We start from the raw sequence: 22,086 nt of genomic DNA on the forward strand, positions 1-22,086 counted from the left end.
GATAACTATGAACAAAATTTCTTAAAAAGTTTTTAGATAACCATAACTAAAATCAGGAAATATAGCTGTTTATATTCACTTAGTGCAGAAAAAAGAAATGTAGGATTTTATTATTGTTCCTGGATAAATTACTACTTAATACAAAATTGATATTTTAATAATGAATCCAAGTTATGAAAAAAAAGTTTAAATTATATATTGTGCATTCAGTATAAGTTTGTAGTAAAAATAGTGAATACTCAAAATGGTTAAAATGAGTCCTGAGGCCTAAAATATAGAACATCAAATGTGTTGAATAAAAGTGAAATTGGTCAAATCATACACACCATTTGTAGTGATAATTTCTCAATTGATATTGGTCAATATTAGTTTTGGAGAAAAAATGAAAGTGTGTTTTCCGAAGAGACAGTCCTGGTTATAGATGAGCTCTGGACAGCAAATTGCAATGGCATGAAGAAAATGCTAATCAACTGTGCATTTGAAGTTGAGAAAGATAATAAAAATGGTTCTTTATTGAAATCAGGAGCACAAAATTAAGTATAGTTATGAAAACAAGGAAGTATCTTGGAGATAAAGTTTATATAAATAAAGAGAGATGTTATGTCTAAACATTATTATTTTAGTCACTTGCGAATCTTTGTGGGAGAAAGAGAAAAGTTGTAGTAAATGTGGAGTCCAGAAGTAGTAGTTTAAGTCCAAGGGTGATTTAAAACTCGGGTGTGAGTTTTGTTCTTAAGAGCCAGTACCAAACACATGCACACACTGATGGCTCTTTGTCGTCTTATGCATTATCTCATGCATTCTACTTTTATTAACCATATCAAGAAAAAGAGGAAGCTTTTTTAGGAGATAGAACCTTCCTAGATTTTAAGAAACCACAAACCCTTGCTGATTCTGGATATAGAGTTTAATTGCATAATTCTGAATTGTTAATATGTCAAACTCTTCCTCCCTTCCTCTCTTGCTTCCTGTTTCTCTCATTCTCTCTCTTCCTCTGTCCCCTCTATCCTTTCTCCTTCCTCCCTCTCATCACCCCTTTTCCCTCTCTACTGCTCTCCTACCTTATTTTATCATTTTTATTTTGTTTTCTTTTTTGTTTTCTCTTATCAGCTTCCTGATTCAATAGATTGCAAAACTCAGTTGGCTCAGGATAAGGATGTCAGTGAAAAAGTGTGTTTCCAATTGAAAACCTGGTAACAGTGTATCATTTACAACACTTTCAATATTATACTCTAATTGATAGTCCTTCCAACACTGGATAATGATTTAGAAATTATAACAGCATTATAACACAGTCTCCCACTTTGCAAATTCTACTACCTTTAATGGTAGAAATGTTCTGAATATAATAAAAAAACAGACCCTGTAGACTTGCAGGTAGTTCAGTGGAAGACTCATATACATTCAACAAATGCTTGGAAAAGTATAACATTTCAAATATAAGAGTGGACTTTATTTATTAAAGAGGACTTCATATCAGCAGAGTTTAATAGTATATCATAGTACAATGAGGGTATTGTGTTTATCATGTACTATGGCCAGCCACTTTTAAAAATGAATTTTTTTTTGATGGCATTAGATATTTAATACATTTCAAATCACAGATGAATAGAATTGAATTTTTTTATAGTAATGCAAAAACTTGAAAAAAAAGAGAGAGAGAGATAAAATGAAGTTATAATGAGAGAATACCTTCTGTTATTCTGGTTGGAAAATTCAGGGCTGTATTAAGTAATTCAATTCTTGTCTACAGAAAAAGTCTAACATGGTTTTAAAGGAGTCATATGTCTTTAAAAAGCTAACTAGGGATTGCCTTTATTTAAGAGGGAAAAAAAGACTCAAACCACTTGATGATTCCAACACTATTCATGACTTGCAGTGCTGACATTCTATAGATTGATGGAGTCTTCAAGTGTGAAAATACTGAGTCATATAGAAGATGAGATGTTTTAATAATGAAAAAAATATTTATGCAGTCAGCAGATTGTCAGTTAAGGTGGTTTAGATTATAAGAGTCACCCAACAGCGACTGTGGTAGATTGTAAATTATTCTAACTGCACAATCTTTTGTAAATGAGTAAAGAAAACTTAGAATGAATTGATATACCCTCAAATTCCTTAACTTATTTTTTTCTCCCCCTCTTTTTTTTTATAAATAAATTTTTATTTTAATGGGGTGACATCAACAAATCAGGGTACACATATTCAAAGAAAACATCTCCAGGTTATCTTGTCATTTAGTTCTGTTGCATACCCATCCCCCAAAGAGAGATCGCCCTTTATTAAGATATAATTTACATAGAGTTTATTCTATTTAAGTATACAGTTTTAATAGTTTGGATCAATGTATGTATTCAAGGTGTACAACACTACCTTTAACCCAAAAATTCCCTTTTGCTATTTTATAATCTTCACTAGCCATTCCCAGACCGTGTCAGGAACTAACCTAATTGTTGTGCCTCTCCTTTTGTTCATAATTTTTTGTGCGGTATCATATAAATGGTATTATATAAAATTTAGCTTCTAGTGACTGGATTCTTTTACATAGTGTAATGCATCTGAAATCCATCTACATTGTTAAAGGTTTCAGTACTTACTTCATTAGAAAAAATTGCTCAGCAGTATTCTAGCTTTACATTTCACGAATGTATCATGATTTGTTTACTATTCATCAGCTAATAGATATGTCGATTTTTCCAACATTTGACTATTATGAATAAAGATACTGTAAACATTTATGTATATATAACATATTCTCTTGGGTAATTATAGAGCAAAGAATTGCTCTATAAGGCAGTATGTGTATGTTTAATTCTATAAGAAACTGCCAAATTTTTTTCCCAAAGTGGCTGTACTGTTTTATATTCTCATACAACTATTTTTTCAAATTATCATTTTTTATGTGACTATGATAATTATTTGTTTATGTTCTATTTCTTCTACTGAAGAATCAAGCCAGTAATCTTAGCTTGGAAAGACAAAAAACTGAGATTCTTAAATTAGAATCTTTGATATTGGGTCTAGTCTGGAAAAAATGGGAAGCAGTATTATAATCTGTGGTTTGTAAGAACATATGTTAATGTGGTAGCCCAACCTGAGAGAGCTTTCTGTTATAAAGCACTTTTATATTTGTAATGGTCCTCTTAAAAGCTCATCCTTCTGAAGGGCAAATACCCTTCACCTCAGCACCGTACCACTCTAAGTGCTTTCCTTTGCTCCCGTCTCATTTGCTTGTTACCTTCTCCTTAAAAATATATCTATTTCAGATTTGATTGTCAATGTAAATATATCCCTATTTAATCTTACTTTAATAAATAATTGAAATAAGCATTGAAAACTGAAGCATACAATTACAGAGATATATTTAGCATCTTAAATTAGAGTGCTGGCCATGCCTGGTTGACTAAAATTCTTTGGGTGGGGGTAAGAACTGCAAATGATGATCATGCTTCCCAGTGTTTCCAGAGCTGACCCAGTTTCAAACATTCTCACTTAAGAACCTCAGTCATCTGTCTCTCTCTCCGTCTAAGATTACTGGCTCGGATTCTTCAGTAGAAGAAATAGAACACAAACAAATAATTATCATAGTCACATGAATAAATGAGAATTTGAATAAAGCTACCTTTCTTGGAATGTTACCTTCTACTTTTTAAATGTTGAATTGTATTTATTAAGGTGACACCAGTTAACGTAATTATATAGGCTTCAGGTCATCCAATTCTACAACATATCTCTGTATACCATATTGTGTGTTTACCTCACTCAAGTCAAGTCTTCCTCAATTACCGTTTATGCCCCCATACCTTCTCCCACTCCCCCCCTGCAATCACCACACTGTTGTCTGTGTCCATGAGTTTTTGTGTGTTTGTGTCCTTTTTGCTCTGTTCCTCTACCTCCCCTTCCCAGCCACCCAACCCTCCATACCTGTCAGCCTGCTCTCTATGTATGAGTCTGTCTCCATTTAAACAGTATGTTTCCTTTGAACAGATCTTGGCTTTCTCCACCTTCCTAACATAGCTGCGCATCCAACTCCCAAAGTAGAGATTAAGCTTTTCTGTTTCATTTCCAAACTCGTTGGACTGTTTCTGCTTGGCTGCAAAATTCATTTTTGTGAAGTTTTGAAAGAATTTTAATCACCAAGTTGGAAAACAGAAATGAAATTAAGGCACTAATCCATGTTTCTGCTCTTGCAGTCAAAAAAAATCCAAGCCCAACTGAAGGAGCTTCGTTACGGGAAGAAGGATTTATTATTTAAGGTGAGCATCTTTCTCTGGTCACCCTCCAACTTGCTAGCCCAATGTGTACATTATTTAAAATATGATTTAGCTTACATTCTCAGGTTTGCACAATAATTAGAGTTGTATTTGACTGCATTTGAGATGCTTTTATTTTTTTACCTACTTAACTGATGGAGATATGGTTTTCTGAGCACATTGTTAATTAAAGGCTTGCATCATTACAAAGTACTTAAAGTCCCTTTGTAACTTTCAATTACTTTAGTTCAGTATTGAGGAATACTATCTTTTGGAATATTTTTTTTTAAGGAGAGCATATCTAGTCTTCACAAAAGCGAAACAAGAAGGCCTAAGTAAGAAGAAAGTTATGTGACCTCAGAGGCTAGAAAGAGAAAAAAATGTGAAGGCTTTCCCCGACTATAGCCTCCAGAACCAGCCCTGCCAACTCCTTGATTTTAATACCATAAATTTCATTTTAGACCTCTGGCTTCCAGAATTGTAAGAGAATAAGTTTGTGTTGTTTTTAGTCACATAGTTTATGATAGTTTTGTGATAGCTACAAGGAGAAACTACTACAGATAATTTATTTTTATCTCCCTTGGGCACAGGAAACAAGAGGGAGGCAGTTACTTTACATTGTAATGCTTATGGTACCTTTGCATTGCCAAATGCAGTAGAATAATAGGATATTAGGCGCTTAGTAGTAGGAATAATAATTAGTTTTAATAAATAAGATGTGCAAATGACTTTGACTACATTATTGCTTTTTAAGAATGTTTTCACTACAGTGATCGGCCCAATCTACAAATGTCAGGTTTAAAGAGGGATAATTCCTCATTTTATTTAACAGTTGGAAAATTCTGTAGTTTTTAAAGTGAAAACAGTAGAGAAATGACTTGTTCTCTTCTTTGGCACCTTCACTTTTGGCTTAGAGCCATGGGAGAGTGTTTCTTTTAGGTCAACCAATATTTACTAAATACTCATTTTTTTTTGTGAAGCGCATCTTGCCACTTCTTCTTCCCTATGTTCCCTGCCATTCTTTTGACCTCGTTTGTGACAAGACATTACCCAGAACACCAAGAAAACTGTTCATTCATTCTCATTAATGCTTACCGACCCCCACTTCTCAGCACTTTGCTCACTGCATGTTATAAATAGGTAAGATGGAAGTTTGAAGCACAAGGCATTCTGCTAACTTTAATCTTACATGCTAACACTCTTGAGCTCAGGATACCTTAATTCTTACATTCAGTTTGGTCCTAGCTTTTCCCCCTCATCAACAATAATTAAGTGAAATAGGAAAGGGAAGTGTGTTTTCATTTGCAAACAAACTTCTAGTTCTCTGTGAATTAGTTTAACTTAACATCAGGAATGTAATAAAACAAATTTAACCTTCCTAAAACTGATAAATTTTAGGTATTAGGCTGACAGATTTATGTGAACAGAGAAAATCATATCAGTCTTTTAAAATATTTTGAACTTCTGTTCTTAAAAAGAAAGAATTAAAGAAAGAAAAGTTGGAAGAAGAGAATGAGATCTGAGATCTAACAGCTTTCAGTGATATACTTCTTTGTAATATACCAGTTGTTGAATATAGATTAGTGATTTATCAACTTTCAGAAATTACCAAAATGAGTAATTTTTAAAATCTTTACATCGAAAATGAGACATTATATGTAAGCCTTGTTATTTCATGTCACTTTGAGAGGAGCGCTTGCACATGAAATCAAGTGAATTGTGTATAAATAGACTATGAAGCTGCATAGATTAAAATGTCCTCAGTTTATACTCTGCCCAAAAGGCTGTTCAACAGAAAGATTTCGTAAAAATTTTATTTATTCATTTTAGAGAGGAGAGAGAAAGAAAGAAGGGAGAAAGAAAGGGGTAGAGGACCAGGAAGCATCAACTCACATATGTGCCTTGACCAGGCAAGCCCAGGGTTTTTGATTACCAGCGACCTCAGTATTCCACGTCAAGGCTTTATCCACTGTGCCACCACAGGCTAGGGCAGAAAGATTATTAATAATTAAAATAACAAGAGGTCTAGAAGCATGAGAATTTTATAGTTTGTTCAACTTGAGAAATTTTATAGTTTTTTTTTTGTACTTTTCTGAAGCTGGAAATGGGGAGAGACAGTCAGACAGACTCCCGCATGTGCCCAACTGGGATCCACCCGGCATGCCCACCAGGGGCGACACTCTGCCCACCAGGGGGCAGTGCTCTGCCCCTCTGGGGCGTCGCTCTGCCATGACCAGAGCCACTCTAGCACCTGGGGCAGAGGCCAAGGAGCCATCCCCAGCGCCCGGGCCATCTTTGCTCCAATGGAGCCTTGGCTGCGGGAGGGGAAGAGAGAGACAGAGAGGAAGGAGGGGGTGGGGTGGAGAAGCAAATGGGCGCTTCTCCTATGTGCCCTGGCCGGGAATCATCCCAGGTCCCCCACATGCCAGGCCGACGCTCTACTGCTGAGCCAACCGGCCAGGGCCAATTTTATAGTTTGTTAAGCATTGTCAAGAAGGACCCAGGTTTTCTTACATATTTGTTTGGTTTTCCTGCTTTCCAGTATGTGATCCTCAACTTACTAACTTGTCCTAAGCTTCAATTCTTCATTGTATTATGATAGTAAATAAATATCTATATGCTGCTCTTGTCCAACTGTGTACAAAGTCAGAGAAGAATTGGGGGCACTTGTCTTTCAGTGTCATCATTTTTATAAAGAAGAAAAAAATTTTTAAGTCTTTTCAATTTTATCATGTATACACTCAGAAGTAAGACCTTAGTGTTTTCAGCTTCTATTGTGAAAGATTGCTTCTTCTTCTTTTTTGATATAAAAGAAGGGGATTACTGATTGGGAGGCACAGAATGATTTCTGCTACAATGCACTCATCAACTCATCTTGATAGCAGTTAACTCAGTCTAATGTGTTTACTACTATACCCACAGTGTACATTTAGGTCTTTCGTAAACATATTTTAAAGGAATGAATACATACACACATATATACATATGTAGATTGATGTGTCAGGGCAGCAGAGAGTAGAAAATGATATACGGTAGGTAACCCTAAAAAGTATGTGACCACAGAAATTCACTTATGCACCTCTAAAACTGAGGCCACAATATATATTTGGTAATATTTTGCAGAGCCCTGAGATGGCTAGGGGGATATTCCATTTCCAATGATTTCCCTGAGAATCTGCTCAATTTTGAATAGATTTGATGGGTCTTAATAAAGATAGACTATAAGGGAGCAAGGCTTGTTGTTGAAGCGCTTAAATTTCATCTTACAAATAATGGCATGTGCTGACAATTGCAAGACATGTTGATAAATTGTGTCCTTGTTAATGTTTGAGAGCTGGCTTTTGATTTGGGAAGGTGGCCAGCAGCAGTAAACACGTCCTACTGAAGAAAGCAGTGAGGCCTGCTTACTGGGAGCTGCCAGGGAAGGGAGTTTCTCTTTATCCTCCTTGATTGCTCTTGGAGGTGATATTCTTTGGAATTCCTACTCTTTGTTTTGCGGCTCTATTTAAATCCCTTTATTTCAAAAGTATTATTTTCTCATTGTAGTCAAATTTTAATAATGTCCAAAATGATAAAGCCAAAAGAAAACATTCAAAAAGTTTCATCACTAAGAAGAAACACAGTATTTTGAAATACTTTGACCCTGGTTGATTGGCTAAGTGGTAGAGCATCAGCCCAGTGTGTGCAAGTCTGGGTTCAATTCATATTCAGATCAAGGCACACAGGAGAAGTGACCCTCTGCTTCTCCATCCCTAATTCCACACACATCTCTCTCTCTTCTTCTCCCACAGCCATGGCTCGAATGGTTTAAGCAAAGATGACTTCATGAGCTAAGGATGGCTCCATGGCCTCATCACAGGCACTAAAATAACTCGGCTGCCACCAAGCATACAGGAGTCTGTCTCTGCTTCCCCAACTTTCACTTAATAAAAAAAAAAAAAAAAGAAATATTTCTATCCAGTTACTTTAGTACTAGGTATTATCTGCTTTGTGATTAGCATGTATATGTTACTATATATTATATCCTCTACTTTTTCATATAATTTTAAAACATAAAGACATTTTTTATAATTTGCTATTAATTGATTTTAAAGATAGAGATAGAGAGAGAGAAAGAAACACTAATTTTTGTTTTACTTGATTGTTTCATGAGCCCTGATTACTTGGGATTGAATCCACAACCTTGTTGTATCAGTACTATGATCTAACTGACTGAGCTACCTAGCCAGGGCTTACAATTTTTTTCCACAAAAATTTAAATGAAGAATATTCTATGATACCTACATGCTAAAGTGACTTATTTTTTTTCTTATAAATATGTGTGGATCCATATGTATATTTGGATAATATAATTTTAGTTTATAATATGATGAAAAGTGCTTATTTTGAACATGAAATATAGTTTTTGTTGAATGTATATCTAAAATAATTGAAAAATGTTAGATGCTAAGTAAGGATACTTAGTACACATTACTTTTTTTTGGATTTGGATATTTTATAACTTTGTTGAGGAGTAATTGACAAATTTAATAGTATATATTTAAAGTGTACAACATGATGACTTAATGTACAAATACAAGGTAGAATGATTACCAAGATCAAAATAGTTAACACATCCATCACCTCACATAGTTGACTCTTATTTTTCTGTGTCTGTGGTAAAATGATTTAAGGATACAGTGTATAACAACAGTGCCAATGTATATTCCCATCAACAGCATGCAAGGATTCCCTTTGCTTTACATGTTTATTAACATCTGTTATCTCTCATCATTTTCATAATAGCCATCCTAACAAGTCTGGGCAACTTTGAATTGTACAATACCCTATTATTTGTTGTAGTCATCATGCTATATGTTTGATCTTCAGTACTTATTCTTATAAACACAATTTTGTATGCTTTGACACCCATCATTCTATTTCTCTTTCTCCCTGACCCTGACAACAACTATTTTCTTCGACATTTCTATGAAATAATTTTTTTAATGGGGGTTGTTTGTGTGTTTCAAGATTCCATGTATTCTACAAGTAAGTGATGCCATACAGTATTTGTCTTTGTCTAGTGTATTTCATTTATTCTAATCACCTCATAAGTCTTTCAATGTTTGAAATAAAATAATCAATTAATTAAATTAGTGCTTACATGGACTTTTTTAGTCTAGTGATAAAATAATACTTTATGTGCATCAATTACCATGTAATTATTAATATATTATGTATTAGCATTTTATACTGACCCTGTACATTATTTCACTTGATTCTTACTACAATCCCTGAGAAAGAGAAAGGAAATTATAGGATTTACTTCACAATGAGGGAGTTGAGGCCTTGAAACAATTGACACTCAACATCACCAAAATAATTACTTACAAAGCAAATTCATTAACAGATTGAAACCATCAATATTCTAATATATGTATTTGTTTATTTTAAAGTGAATTGACTTGTTGGAATATTATGAATCAACTTTATTTGACAAGGATTTGTAGTTATTCTTTTGATAACTATTTCTCTCTCTCTCTTTTTTTTTTCTGAAGCTGGAAATGGGGAGAGACAGTCAGACAGACTCCCGCATGCACCCTACCGGGATCCACCCGGCACGCCCACCAGGGGGTGATGCTCTGCCCACCAGGGGGCGATGCTCTGCCCCTCCAGGGGTCGCTCTGTTGCAACCAGAGCCACTCTAATGCCTGGGGCAGAGGCCAAGGAGCCATCCCCAGCTCCCGGGCCATCTTTGCTCCCATGGAGCCTCGCTGCAGGAGGGGAAGAGAGAGACTGAGAGGAAGGAGAGGGGGAGGGGTGGAGAAGCAAATGGGTGTCTCTCCTATGTGCCCTGGCCGGGAATGGAACCTGGGACTCCTGAACGCCAGGCCGACGCTCTACTACTGAGCCAACTGGCCAGGGCCTTGATAACTATTTCTATAACATTTATTTATACCAGTGGTAGTCAACCTGGTCCCTACCACCCACTAGTGGGCATTCCAGCTTTCATAGTGGGCAGTAGCGGAGGGACCAAATGGCGCTGCGATTACATACTAATTGACTAACTATTGACCAGTGGAGATCAGGACAGCAGTCAGACTCTGTTACAGGGTATTTATATTGAGACTGCACCCAACCTCTTTTGCGACCTCCTGGCCTGCATCTGTGAGCTGCCAGGTACCTGACCCTGGGTCCACACCTGCTGCCCGATCCGGTGGGCAGTTTATGACTGCTATTGTCGCCCAAAAACTAGCAGTTTGTCATTTTATTACCCATAGACCAGGGGTCTCAAATTCAACTCAGCATGTGGGCCGCAGAGCAAGATCACAGCCCTTCCGCGGGCCGCACTAGGTCTACAAAAGGCAACTGTTACGCAACACTTTTCTCACTGCAGTTGAAAACAAAAAAAAAATCAGTACAACAAGCACAATCGTACATGCAGTTTACTCAGTGTCACAAAACGACCAGAAACTGTAGTTCGCATCACAACTGCTGTTAAATAAGCTAATATCTAGCTAGGATGCTAGAGAAATGAAAAATACAAGTAGGCCCCTAGGCTTACTTAATTTTATCCAAAATATTTTGAACTTCATGGATTAGTCTGCAGGCCACACAAAATTGTTTGGCGGGTCGCATGCAGCCCACGGGCCGCGAGTTTGAGACCCCTGCCATAGACAAAGAACTCCATGGTTCGACACTTCTATGACAGAAACTGCCAGACCATGAAGACATCAATTAACTCATATTTTCGTCTCGATTCCCGGATTTTAAGGTGATAGGGTGATATTCTAGGAACCCCCCCATGGACTGCCAAAACTAGCCGATGTTTTGCTACTTCCCCCTGATCGCAAAGAAGTTATGCCACTGGCCAACACCCGTTACAGAAAATTTTATAAAACACACAACCACGGATACTCACTACTTAGTTTCATCTTGACAAACTCTCCCTCAACCACAACACTTGTAACATCACAACCACACAACAGACTTCAAGTGCGTAAGTTTTGTTCATGTTATGTAAGTGAAGCTAAATTGTTATGTAATTGAAACTGAAGTCAGTATGTAGTTAGATTTCTGAGAGCAAGCACGTGCTTACAGCTTCAAACAAAATATTGTGAAATATCGTGAACCCATGTCTCAGAAAAAGAAAAAAAAAAAAATATATATATATATATGCACGTGGCTATTCGCCAGAGTATCTGAAGATGGGTTTCATAGACTCTGTTGCAAATAAACAATATCCAATGTGTTGATTATGCCATAAAACATTATCCAATGAGGCAATGAAGCCAAGCCGATTGCGAGAATATCTTTCTATAAAGCATCCAAATGCAAGGACAAGCCCATTGAATATTTTCAGGAAATATATAAAAAATTTCAAAATTGTTCAACTATTGTTGCATCATTTAAGAACCAACATACAACGAATGAAAATGGATTAATTGCCACTTATCACATTTCACAAATAATTGCAAAAAGTGGTAAAAGCTATAATATTGGAGAAATTGTAATAATACCCTCTATAAAAGAATTTATCTCAACAGTAATGCATCAGGATATACCTCAAATTTTAAAAATGTTGCCCCTAAGCGATAGCACAGTAAAGCGACGGATTGATGAAATGGCAGTTAATGTTGAAAACAAACTTATAAGTATTCTCCAAAACTCTTCATTTTCCATGCAATTGGATGAATCTACCATTGCAGATAATGATGCTTTATTGATGGCATATATACGCTATTTTGATGAAAACAATATTTACGAGAAGAAATGCTATTCGCAATAAATCTCATCACAGATACAAAAAGGTTATCTATATTTAATACTGTGAGAACATACTTTACAAAAAATAATATTCCTTTGAATAATGTTGATGCATGCGCTACTGGTGGAACACCATCAATGGTAGGTCGCTATCGTGGATTTGCTGCTTATTTGAAGCAGGAAGTGCCAAATGTTTTATGTATTCATTGTGTGGTGTACAGACAACATCTTGTAGGAAAACATCTAAGTACAAGTCTTCATTCATCATTAACTATAATAATTTGAGCCGTAAACAAGATCAAATCCAATGCAAAGAATGATAGAATGTTTTGGCAGCTTTGCAAGGACAATACAGCTAGTGCTCGACTTACGACCACAATTGGTTCTGACAGACTGGTTGTAACACAATTTGGTTGTAAGTTGAATAGGCTATATGTACAGTACTGTGAAATGATGTTATAAAAATTTTTAAGTCAAAGACAATTTCCTCTTGGTAGACATCTTGGGAGGGGTTTGATGGAAAATATCCAAGACATAAAACACAAATTGCTGTACCGCATCTGGGATAACAGTTGAAATGGTGCATGCAGAGATGGTAGTGCTGCTGGAAGCTGGTCTGCACTGTCATACGTCTAGCTGGGCAACGCTTGTGCTGCCAGACGCGGAGCAGTCATGGCTAGCAATTGTGGTTGTAAAGTCGAATGGTCATAAGTGGCATAGGTTGTAAGTTGATCAATACCTGTAAGGAAGATTTTATTAAGTTACTTTTGCACACAGAAGTTCGGTGGCTGTCAAAGGGTACATCTTTGACTAGATTTGTAGCATTATATGATAGTGTCATATAATTTTTTGAAAGTAATAATTATACCAATCTGTGTCAACAGTTAAAAATAGTAAAGAATGATGCCTTTTACTTGGCAGATATATTCAAGAGATTTAACGATATCAATTTGCAGCTTCAAGGAGCTAATAAAACTCTTATAGGTTGCCAAAGTATTGTGATATTATTTATTGACAAACATGAACTACTTCATCAGAATCTATTGAAGAGAGGATTTCATCAGTTTCCTCAATTATCATCTATAAAAAATGATGTAACTCCAGAGGCTATTGACAGATTCAGTAGCCACCTCAACGAACTTAAATTGGACATGGAAAAAGATTTGAAGATATTTTGAAATTGAAGATATATGACTGGATAAAAAAATCCTTTTACCACAAATATGGAAGAGGCTGCTACAACTTTCCAAAAAGACTTTAGAAATTAGATATGATGAAGAAAGTAAACATAAATTCAACAGTGGTGGCTATGAAAACCTATGGCAAAAAAAAAAAAATACCAGTCTTATATCCAAATATGTGGAAAATGGTATTCAGTTTATTGATACTTTTCCCTACCTCATATCTTGTGGAATCAGGATTTAGTGCTGTTAATCTTATTATTATTATTATTATTATTATTTTTGCATTTTTCTGAAGCTGGAAACAGGAAGAGACAGTCAGACAGACTTCTGCATGCGCCCGACCGGGATCCACCCGGCACGCCCACCAGGGGGTGATGCTCTGGGCGTCGCCATATTGCGACCAGAGCCACTCTAGTGCCTGAGGCAGAGGCCACAGAGCCATCCCCAGCGCCCGGGCCATCTTTTCTCCAATGGAGCCTTGGCTGCGGGAGGGGAAGAGAGAGACAGAGAGGAAGGCGCGGCGGAGGGGTGGAGAAGCAAATGGGCGCTTCTCCTGTGTGCCCTGGCCGGGAATCAAACCCGTGTTAATCATATTATGATGAAAGAAAGAAACTGCCTGAATATTTCCGAAAGGGGAGACCTTCGTTTGTTCTTCACAAAAATTGAACCAGATATTCAATATTTAGTTTCCCATCATCAGCCTCAGGGACCCCATTAATAATTCAATTAACTAATGTAATTTTTATGTATGCAAAGTATAAAGGATAGAATTAACTATAGTAAGTTGTTTTATAAGAATTTATTCTGCCAAACTTAGCAAAAATCTGACATAAAGTACTAGGTAATTAATTATTATTATATGCTTTAACTTGCTGTAACTCTGCTTTATAAATTTTATAAAGTAAAGTTACTTCCCTACTTTATAAATCACCATTACTGTGGAACCGGTGGGCAGTTAGAAAATTTTACTACTAACAAAGATACAAAAGTGGGCGGTAGGTATAAAAAGGTTGACTACCCCTAATTTATACCATTGTTTCAAAATTTGGCATATTTGGTAATAAATTAAATGCACTCACTTTCTTCTGAAACTCAGACATCTAAATAGCATGTTTTCATAGTAACTTTCTCTAGAAACCAGATGTGCTGCTCAACTTGGTATCTCCACTGTTGTCTGCTCCTGGAGACAGAAACATTGCAAAAAATTTTCATGTATGGGTACCAAATCATGTCATATTATTTACTGATGACTTGTAATTTGTGAAGCAGTTGCCCCTTCATTTTTAAACCCTTGTGTAAGTTAAGGTAATTTTTTTACATCTGTCTCTCATCAGCTTACATTTATCTCATTCACGTGTTAAATCATTTTTTAATGAACAAGGCATTTTTAGTGCCATTTGTTTGCTGTGTGTCAATTCACCTTCAATTAAATGTGCTTTGGCCCTAATAACATAGGCACCTTGCAGAATTGGTTAGAGTGATTACTTATTTTCTTTTCTTTCATATTTCAATAAACATTAAGGTTTTCAAGACACATTATTTTGTGCCTCAAAATAATATGAGAGTTTAGTCGGGCAAGTAATTTTGTCACCTCATCATGTAGCAGAAAAATAAGACCTAGAGAAAAAGACCTGCCTGAAATTATAAAACTAATAAGCAGCAGAGTTTAATTCTAATCTAAGTCTTTGACTCTGCTGTATCCTATTTCCCTTGTTATAGTCCTACTTTGTATTTTATAGTGATTTATAAACTATACTTTTAAGAAATATATTCTAATGTACTTTAAGTTCTAAAGGGCAAATATGCATAGCTGGAAATATAATAATGACTTTAAAAATCATAATTTTTTTGGTAAATAATTCAATGCATTTTCTTAAAAACAAGCTTTTTTTTTTTTCAGAGACAGAGAGAGGGATAGATAGGGAAAGACAGACAGGAACGGAGAGAGATGAGAAGCATCAATCATCAGTTTTTTCTTGTGACACCTTAGTTCAGGGGTAGGAAACTTTTTGGCTGAGAGAGCCATGAACCCCACATATTTTAAAATGTAATTCCATGAGAGCCGTACAATAACCCATGTACGTTATGCATTATCCAATAAAATTTGGTATTGTCCCAGAGAACAGCTGAGATTGGCTCCAGCCACCCTCAACCATTAACATTAACGGTAAGAAATGAATGGATTTTAATACATGAGAGTGTTTTATATTTTTAAAGTTATTATTTTTTTTATTAAAGATTTGTCTGTGAACCAGCTGCAGTCTTCAAAAGAGCCACATCTGGCTCACGAGCCATAGGTTGCCAACCCCTGCCTTAGTCGTTCATTGATTGCTTTCTCATATGTGTCTTGACTGTAGACCTTCAGCAGATTGAGTAACCCCTTGCTCAAGCCAGCGACCTTGGGTTCAAGCTGGTGAGCTTTTGCTCAAACCAGATGAGCCCTCGCTCAAGCTGGTGACCTCAGGGTCTTGAACTTGCATCCTCTGCATCCCAGTCCGACTCTCTATCCACTGCACCACCACCTGGTCAGGCAAAACACATAAGCTTTTTTTGTTAATAATAAGATGCTTTCAGTTTAGATCTGGCACTTACTTGAGACAGAGGTGACTTTTCTGACTCCCTGTATTATTGTGATCCACCTAGTAGTTTTTAACTATAGAATGAGTGTGTATTCTTTTACATAAAAAAGAAGAAAACTTATTGATGTCCAAATCAACCTAAGTCTTCAGACGTGTTTTTTCCATACTAAAAACACAGCCTTACCTAACTAGCCTTAACTATTTTATTTTTTTAATCTACCACATAATAGAGGAGACATACAGGCTTTAAAAGAATACATATTTTATTTTATCAGAAGTCCTGAAAAATTTAAAATTATTGAACAATTTTTTTCTCTGAAAACATTAGGAATATCCCAAGTACTGAAAATCACTACAAGTACAGGACTTTTTAAGAAAACAAGCCCAAAGTTTTAAAGTGATTTATTTATGATTGCATAACTTCAATACAAGTCCCTTGAATTCATGTTTAATCATGTGATGAAAATTATTGATTGAGCATGTGTTATCTGTCAGGCATTGAACAAAGCATGTATGTGTGTGTTTTATTCCCATTTGACCAAGATTCCGGATTTCCACATGCTTCAAAGAGGAATCTGAATTCAATAGATGCATTTCCAAAAGATACTGACTCCTCAGATTTTTTTCATAATTTTTATGGTTTACACATGCCATTTTTCTTGAATAGGAGTTTATATAACTTGTGAGATTATCAAATGGTCTATAAGCATCTACAGTTTAACAATTTAAGAACCAAACTTTACATACTGTCCTTCACCTTCTACTATTCTAAACACTTTTTTGGGATGGTTAGCAGAGCTTCCTCGCGCTGTTATTGGTCGTACAACGCTCATTTCATTGTTTGGCTTTTTATTTCTTACTCTGTTCACTTATAAGAAAATTCAGGTGTATTCTATAAGTGCCACACTGAGATACTTTTTTTGAAAATGCTTTTAATTTTAATGTTTTTAAATTTTTAGTATTTACCCAAGCTTACCGTTGTTAGTCAAATAAGTTTGTAAATATGATGTATATGTTTGCTTCCTATAGTTTGCATTGGGTGTGGGGGACAGGCTGTAAACTGGCAAGGTCCTTATAGCCTAAGGCTTAGTTTTAAGACTAAGCCTTTCCCACTCTTTTAATACTAAGGTCTTTTCAAAACTAAGCTTTTTCCCACACTCTTGACCAGGTGTGGCCAACAGTTCCCCCTCACCCCCAGGCCAGATTAGAAAGAAAATTTTTTTCATGGGCTGGATGAAATATTAAAACTAAAAAATGTTAAATACAAAAATGATTCATTTAAATAAACAAATTTTTATGTAATCTGTTTATGAATAAATATGAGTGAAAAAATTTTAATATACAATATTATTTTAATAAAAATATATTTTAATAGAAATATAATTGCATACCATACAAATATCCAAACTGTGTCACAATCAATAGAAAAAATATATTTAATTAGTAGAATGAGCTTGAAGGGGTTATATCAGAAATAAAACAATTATTTCGTTTTACAAACAGCCTAGACACATTTTCAGTTATCAGCTGCAGCTATTGTCTATGCTACAATGCCACTTGATTCAGCACACTTGACCACAAAAATAACAAATTGTTTGACTTTGAGTGCACACTGCAAACTCCGCCTAAAAGAATGTGGGTTTCACATTGCCACTAAACATCAAAAAGTTCACATCAAGTACAGACGAGCACAAAAGTTGTAAATTTTTATAATGGAATTTTTAAAAAAAATAAATAAGTATCGCAAATCCATTCGACCAATTATTGAAAGTTAACCCTAGATTAGTCACAAGCAGAATTCTTTTCTGCATTTCACTTTCTTAAATATCTCGATTTCCAATAATCAAAGACGCTTCTGCTTCTAAGTAGCTGAGATTTTAAAATAGTGGAGAATATTACAAATTTAATCGTGGGCCGCATAAACTCATTACATGGACTGGATCCAGCCTGCGGGCCGTATGTTGGCCATGCCTGCCCTTGACTGTTGCATAATGTGGGGTGATGCACTCTTATGAGGAATCCCATTTATGCCTCAGATAAGTGGCTTTGTATCAGAGACTTCCTTATTTGTATATGGGCTTAAAGGTTTTGATTTCTACACTATCAAATGGGGCAGACCCCAGGGTCTCTTGCTCTCTCGGTTCCTGCAACAGGCATTGCAGAGGAGAGGCAGCCAAGATAGCAGAGTGCTGAAGGAGAAGCCAGTTTGTGCAGAGTTTGAGCAGAGAGAAGGAGATGGGGAACAGAGGTGAATAAGTCTGGTGAGGTAGAAACCTTTGATTCTAGGAATACTCAGATAAGTCAGTGGCTTTGGGAGCCCTGAATGGAAAGGGAAGTGTTTTTCCACAGTGTGTTTTTACTTGCCTGCAGGATGCGAGCTAGGGTTAAAGGTAATGGCCCACCAGTTCTTGGCTCCGTTGTTTCATTACTGACTGTCCGAATCAAATGCGAACCTGCATGGGCCAGGCGGCTGTGATGGTGGCCGTGGCTACTACTGGCTTTACAATCATTAATTCAAGTTTAAAAAAATTTGTGACCTATCATAGAAAAACAAAAGTTTAAATGGTTTAATCCAGGTATTGTAAATACATTTTAAAAAGTGAGTATCTTTGTGTGTCCCATTTCACATTTTCTGCCAGTTTCATACTTACCTAATTAATAGGCCATGGTGCTTTTTCCCACTAAGCTTGTATCTAGCCTCAAAATCATTCTCATTCTGAGCTCTGAAGAAGCTCCTCAATGTTAGTCACAGTTGGGACTCAAGAGAAACCTGTTTGGCCAGTCTATAGTCTCTTGAGAGCTATTCTTGCAGGATTTGCTAGCTATTGTATTACTGTTCCAGTAGATGATAATTGTTTTATTATTGGCAAAGACATTGTAAAGAAGTTATCTATAAACTAAGGAGTGTTAAGAAAATAAAGCACACATGAAAATCTTAATGCAGAAAGTCAAAATGAAGACAATTAACTTAAGACCAACCCTGGAACAATCATCCCTGGGTCTGAGGGAGTGGGATGAACCTTGAACTGCTGACCTTCCCCACCTACTCATGTCCTATTGATAATGTTGCATGTTCCTTGGCTTACCAAGCTGTATTCCCACTGAGAAGGGCCCCAACCTTTACTAGGTTTAGCTGACTTTGCACATTTCATTGTTTGGAACATATATGGAGCAGTGTGCCATCATGAGAACACTGGGGGAAATCACTCCTGGTGGGACTTGCCTGAGATATGACCAATGCAATAAATACCAGCTGATGGCTTCTTTAGGTCTAACATATTTCTATGTTCAGTATATTTAGAATATACTGAAATATATATATATATTGAAATATATATATATATTTTTTTTTTCCCCCAATGTGAGACATCTCTTTCCTCTGAGCACACTGTAAATTCAAACTCAACACGTGTTTCTGATCAGAACTCACCTTAGGTTCTAAAATGATAAGATTAGAAATCATGGCCTATTGTAGAGAAAAAATCGAGCTCCTTGGAAGTACTGCTCAGGAATGAACCATCCTCAAGTTGCTTTTATCTCTAATTAAAGTACGGAACAATTATAGGTGTCTCTATTCTAAACATAATTATTTTTTTAATTTTGAATCTAAGATAAAAGGAGAGTAGGAAAACATACAGCAATTTCATTCATTATACAATTTTTAACAAATGCCTTGTTTTCCCTGTTCTTTACCTTAATGGTGATGCCAATTGTAATTTCAGAAAACAACAGCAAGTTATTTTCCTCTGCTCAATACTTTTTTGGCAACATATTTAGATGTTTCCTTTTGTTGTGGCAGAAGACATTTCAGAAGCATATTTGTAAATTGACTTGATTTAGTTCACTTCATATAATTGTTGTTACCTAGTTCCTATGGTGTTTGTTAAACTATGGATAATAAAAGAAAAAAGTCAATTACTTCTGAAGGCAAGTGCATAGAAAGCTGCTACAATAGACACAATTTAGAGACATTTTAAAAAGGAGAGTTCTCCGTAGTTTACAAAAAGGAATATACAGGTTGTGTAGGCGTGAGCAGAATGCCTAAGCAAATAGCACACCCTGGAAGTCCTTCACTATGGTAACACTATCACTTCAATTACTGTCCCTAATACATCTCTCAAAGAAAGATTTCGGGTATCTTTGTCTCTACCATTTTCATTTGGACTGAACTAACCCCATTAGAGAAATGTCCAATCAAGTTACTTCCCTGAGTTTTCAACATAGAACCTCCACATTAAAAAGGTCCTGTAACACTTTTGATTCCAGTCTCTCGCATGATATTGACTGATCTCCTTGACAGCATTGCCCCTGGCTATAGATGTTCCATAATTAGGGTTCACAACATTCCCAAGTAGATTTTTTTCTTCTTAGACAATTCTGACAGCTTGAGAATCCTTTTCTCACTCCTAGTTATGATTAATTTTTTACATGCCTGTCTGATTCCCACAAACATGCCTGTTTCCCCAGACTTCTTTTATTGAGTCCTTCTTTATTCTTTGACTCTATTTGCCTTTTCTATCCTCTGAGTCTATTCTTCTAAGGCCCTTCAGAAGGAAATTTTGAGTTGATGATATAATTGATTTAAAGTCCTAGGAACTTTATGGTAGAACTCAATTTACGGCCAACGGGGAAATAAACTGGAGAGGTGAAGTGGATGGATAGGTAACAAAATCATTTCAGTGTTCAGAACTCATACTACTTAACCAGAAGCCAAAATATAGTCACCAACACACATTTTTTTTTCCTTCAAAATTGTATAATCTCTTCATTTGTCAAAGTTCCAACTAGCCTATCCTTCCATCCTGCCCCTAACCATTGCTACTCTGCCACTAGAAATAGCAATGTGAGATCCTCAAGGCTGGAGATATTTACATAGGATATATTAAGTAATGTGTGGATACTCTGTGAACATATTTAGGGTAGAATCTTTTTTCCTTCATCAGTGCTTCTTACAACAAGTCAGATAAGTCACAGAGCAAGATGAAAAAGCACTTACTTATGGGACCTAGGAGTACATTTGCTGTAAAAGAAACAAAACAAAACACTTCTAAAAAAGATTATTTTATAACTTTGACACACATACACACATATATGTTCTTACCTTATGTCAGTTCTAAGCATCATCTACTGACTATTTTGTCCATTTTTTCTTCTGTAGTAAATGTGCATTGAGACAGTAAGAAGAATACAGAATTGCTGTTATCGGATGGGGGTTCTCCATTAACTCTTTCACTTACTGGAAACTGGAAACTGAGCTGAAGGAGCCACTTAGTCTTGTTGGGTATCAAATCTTCTGTCAGAAAACAATAAATAAGATAAATATGCACACCTCAAAGTTATTTAACAGGATCAAATGAGATTAATATGCAAATTAATTTTACAAAATATTTTATACACATTTTATTATTAATGATTTTTTTTCCAGAGGAAAATTTATTTCTCAAGGTCTTACAAGGTTACTTTTTCAGTCTATTATCTTTTAAGTCTCATTCAAGAACTGCATCACACACAGCCTGCCATCTCAGGGATGTATAAACTACATTCTAAGACCTTTTGTGTCCTTTAAGATATAGAGCCACCTTAGAAACCAGAGGAAAAGCAGTTCATCCTCTTCATCTCAGTCAAATATATATTTTTTACTCATTTATAAATGAATAAAAAATGAGAACATTTTAGAGAGAAAACAGCTTTTATTAGTATTTATACAACAATCAAGGACTAAAAGCATAATAACTTTTCAGAAATAAAATTGTTGGGATATGTATATTTTCCTAATAAAATTTTTATGCAACATTTTTATTAAAGATAATAAATAGATATAGAGACCAAGAACTAAATGAAATTTCTTAACATAATTGCCATTGATTATTGTCTGGAGACAGAGATCTGAGAGATTACATACTTGAATATATTATTTGTAAGAATAATAAATGGAAATTGTCTCTAATCTTAATTGGAGGTATAAAAGCTCTTGCTATAGTAATGTGATTTTATTCTTGGTTCTATCTTAGACACATTGATATGCTGAATACTCATAATTTATTCATTAAAATCTGTAAAACATTCTACAGTAATAGTAAAAAATAGCAGTCTGGGTTTCTATTTGTTTCAAACTGTACACAAAGACTATATTAACTCAATCTTACATCATTCCCCCTTTCTTCATTTATTCAATCTGTTTTTACTTCAGATACATTGTTTAAAATTGCAATCCCATAGTTCCATTTTCACTTTTTGGAGCTTTTCTATTGACATGCTGCTGAGATTTTAATGTTACATTAGTCTGTATGAGTCCAGTAGCAATCAAGCACAGTCTGATAGATT

General features: G+C 35.6%; 1 protein-coding gene across 2 annotated transcripts in view; it reads left to right on the top strand.

Moving 5' to 3' along the window:
* LUZP2 (leucine zipper protein 2) overlaps positions 1 to 22,086 on the top strand; it is a 498,752-nt gene that overhangs the window by 378,689 nt on the left and 97,977 nt on the right. For both annotated transcript variants that reach the window (XM_066251151.1, XM_066251149.1), the window contains exon 7: positions 4,194 to 4,256. In XM_066251151.1, coding sequence (XP_066107248.1) covers positions 4,194 to 4,256 — 63 coding nt within the window. The remainder of the gene's footprint in view (positions 1 to 4,193; positions 4,257 to 22,086) is intronic.

Source organism: Saccopteryx bilineata, chromosome 1, assembly GCF_036850765.1.
Source record: "Saccopteryx bilineata isolate mSacBil1 chromosome 1, mSacBil1_pri_phased_curated, whole genome shotgun sequence".
NCBI lineage: Eukaryota > Metazoa > Chordata > Mammalia > Chiroptera > Emballonuridae > Saccopteryx > Saccopteryx bilineata.